This window comes from Engraulis encrasicolus, chromosome 14 (genome assembly GCF_034702125.1).
Source record: "Engraulis encrasicolus isolate BLACKSEA-1 chromosome 14, IST_EnEncr_1.0, whole genome shotgun sequence".
Lineage (NCBI taxonomy): Eukaryota > Metazoa > Chordata > Actinopteri > Clupeiformes > Engraulidae > Engraulis > Engraulis encrasicolus.
The window spans coordinates 10,016,009-10,018,508 of NC_085870.1; the positions used below are offsets into that span (position 1 = coordinate 10,016,009).

At 43.0% G+C, this 2,500-nt stretch overlaps 1 protein-coding gene across 4 annotated transcripts in view; it reads left to right on the forward strand.

Annotated features, from left to right (window-relative positions):
- LOC134462056 (rho GTPase-activating protein 40) overlaps positions 1 to 2,500 on the forward strand; it is a 44,403-nt gene that overhangs the window by 25,584 nt on the left and 16,319 nt on the right. For all 4 annotated transcript variants that reach the window (XM_063214906.1, XM_063214904.1, XM_063214905.1 and 1 more), the window contains exons 7-8: positions 981 to 1,072; positions 1,573 to 1,650. In XM_063214906.1, coding sequence (XP_063070976.1) covers positions 981 to 1,072; positions 1,573 to 1,650 — 170 coding nt within the window. The remainder of the gene's footprint in view (positions 1 to 980; positions 1,073 to 1,572; positions 1,651 to 2,500) is intronic.

Sequence of the window (2,500 nt, forward strand, 5' to 3'; positions counted from 1 at the left end):
TGGTTAGCAACGACACTGTCGAGAAATGGGGTCCAGGTCTCTGTCAGGTCGCTGTCCAGTGCTGAGAGCTCGGACTCTGTGTCTGAGGGTTCTGTCTGACAGGGCTGTGTAGAAGACCTGCGAGATCAGAGGCCTGTCCCATAGCCCCGCTCTGAGAGTGAGGGCTCTGTGTCTGAGGGATCTGTCTTCTTAAATTGGTTGCCAGTTATGACTACTCTGAAGATACCAGGTCTGTGTCATACCGCTGCTCTATGAGCTAGGTCTGAAATATGTCTGAATGACGGGGCCGAATCAAAAATCTATTAAATACACATGATGTTGCCATCCATAGGTAATTAAGGCCTGGTTATCATAGGTTAATCCCAGGTCTGTGCCATAGCCCTGCTCTGAGGGCTGTATCTGAGGACTCTGTCTGAAGGGGTTGTGTACAAATCGAATATAGACCTGCAATAGGAAGATCCCAGATCTATGACATAGCAAAGCCCTGCACTGACGCCTGAGTCTGGAGTTGGATGAAACCAAATGTTTGTTTTTATTTAAGTTTTTGGTAGCAGCTAGTTGTGAAGAAGGCTAAGTGGCAGAATAAAATAAATGCATGCAGTAAGGTTACCATTCATGTACAGAATTATCAGCTGGATGAATGGAGCCATTCCTATTAGCACCACTCATCTCTTCTCTCCTATCCTGACTCACTGGCGTCACAGTTTCAGTGAGAGCTAAATAAGTGGCTTGTATCATCACCTCCAAGCCCCCGCCCCCTTCCTTCTCAGGCACGTTGGCACTTTGTGTAGTCTGAACAGAACAGTCTGTACAATAAGCAGAGCTCATAGGCTTCCAGTTTCCCATAGAAGAGACAACACACTCTCACTCCATGTAAATGTAAACATGGCTGGATTCCCTGGATGTTACACAGATGCTGGTAGTAGTCTCTGCATTTCCTCCATAACCCCCCTGTCTCTGTTTCTCTTTTCATCTTCCAGAGAGCACAGTGTTTGGGGTGCCCCTTGCCACACTGGTGGAGAACGACCAGAAAATCAAGGGCAACACGAGCATCCCCCTGGTCCTCCAGTCGGTAAGCGTCCAGTCCAGTCATACAAAGCACAGACATCTCAGGGTCAAAGACGTCCAAAAAGGAATTGTCATTCAGTGTAACGGATACCTTCTGCTGACTGTAACTGTAAAAAAACATGATTTTTAAATTGTTTCAAGTGAATGGATGACAGCCGAGGCTTTCATGAATTCACTGGGAAAAAAATAAAATAAAAAGAGTCATGTTTTTTACAGTTACAGTCAGCAGAAGGTATCCGTTACACTGAATGACAATTTCTTTTTGGACGTCTTTGACCCATCACTATAAGATGGCACACATCTCACTATAAGATGGCTACCGTCAGTTATCTTCCGATCTTCCATAGCCCTGGAAGTTGTTTGACACCTTTGGTTAGTGTTTTGTCCTTAATATTGTAAATTCAGCACTGCTGACATACAGGTTTGTGTTTATGCAGTAGCTCATGTAATTGTTTTATTTGTTTTCTCTGCTAAATCTCAAACTGGTCTGTTTGCCCTCTCCAGCTGTTGTCTTTCTTGGAGAAAAGGGGGATCGACTCAGAAGGGATCCTGCGGGTTTCAGGATCACAAGTCAGAATAAAGGTAAGTCTGCTGCTCAGCCATTTTGTCTCTCCCTGTGCTGTACTGTAGATGCTGTAAAGAGCAAAGAGGGCCACTAAGCATTTGAAACGTGACCTTTGTCTGTGCCTTATCCATAAACCTATGCAGTAGGCTTATTGTTGGTGAGTAGGTAGCCTATACAATACAAAGCATACACAGTGTGTTTTGTGTTCTGACCAGAGATGAATTCCAAGAATTTATTATACGTTAAGTCAGTGCAATGTTAAGTCTACAGAATCATTTTCATGTGATACAACTACTTTATTTGGTCTTAAAATGGGACAATGTCTTGCATTCAGATGTGTGTTTGTTTCTGCAAGAAAGGTCTTTTTGTTACAAGATACTGCAAGTTGTGTACTTTGCGCTTAAAAGATTAGGAAATAACCTGTAAAGGAATGCAGCACTGTTGATATCATCGCTGATGCCAAAATAACGTACCTGTTGATCAGGTTAGCAAAGCGAGAAAGACAAAATGGATGCCAGAGATTTCCATAGAAGGGAAGTCTTCAAGTGCCAAGTTGACAGGGTGATGATAAAGGGTGTTGTTGTTGCCAAAGGGAACCCAGAAGCTTGAGGCAAATACCTTGGATGCTGTAAGACTTTAAAACCTTAAAACTAACGTTTTAAGGCCAAACTGAATTGTGGACTTGACCTAAATTCTTCACAGAAGCATGCAACATATGGCTTTAAAAACCTTACTGTTAATATTCATACCTGCAAACTTGTCACCTTTTCAGCGAAATTCGCCGTTTTGTTCTCAAAATAGGTCACTTACGTGGGGGCCCCAAACTAGATGGTGAACAGCTAAGACTATACAGTAGTTGTTGAATTT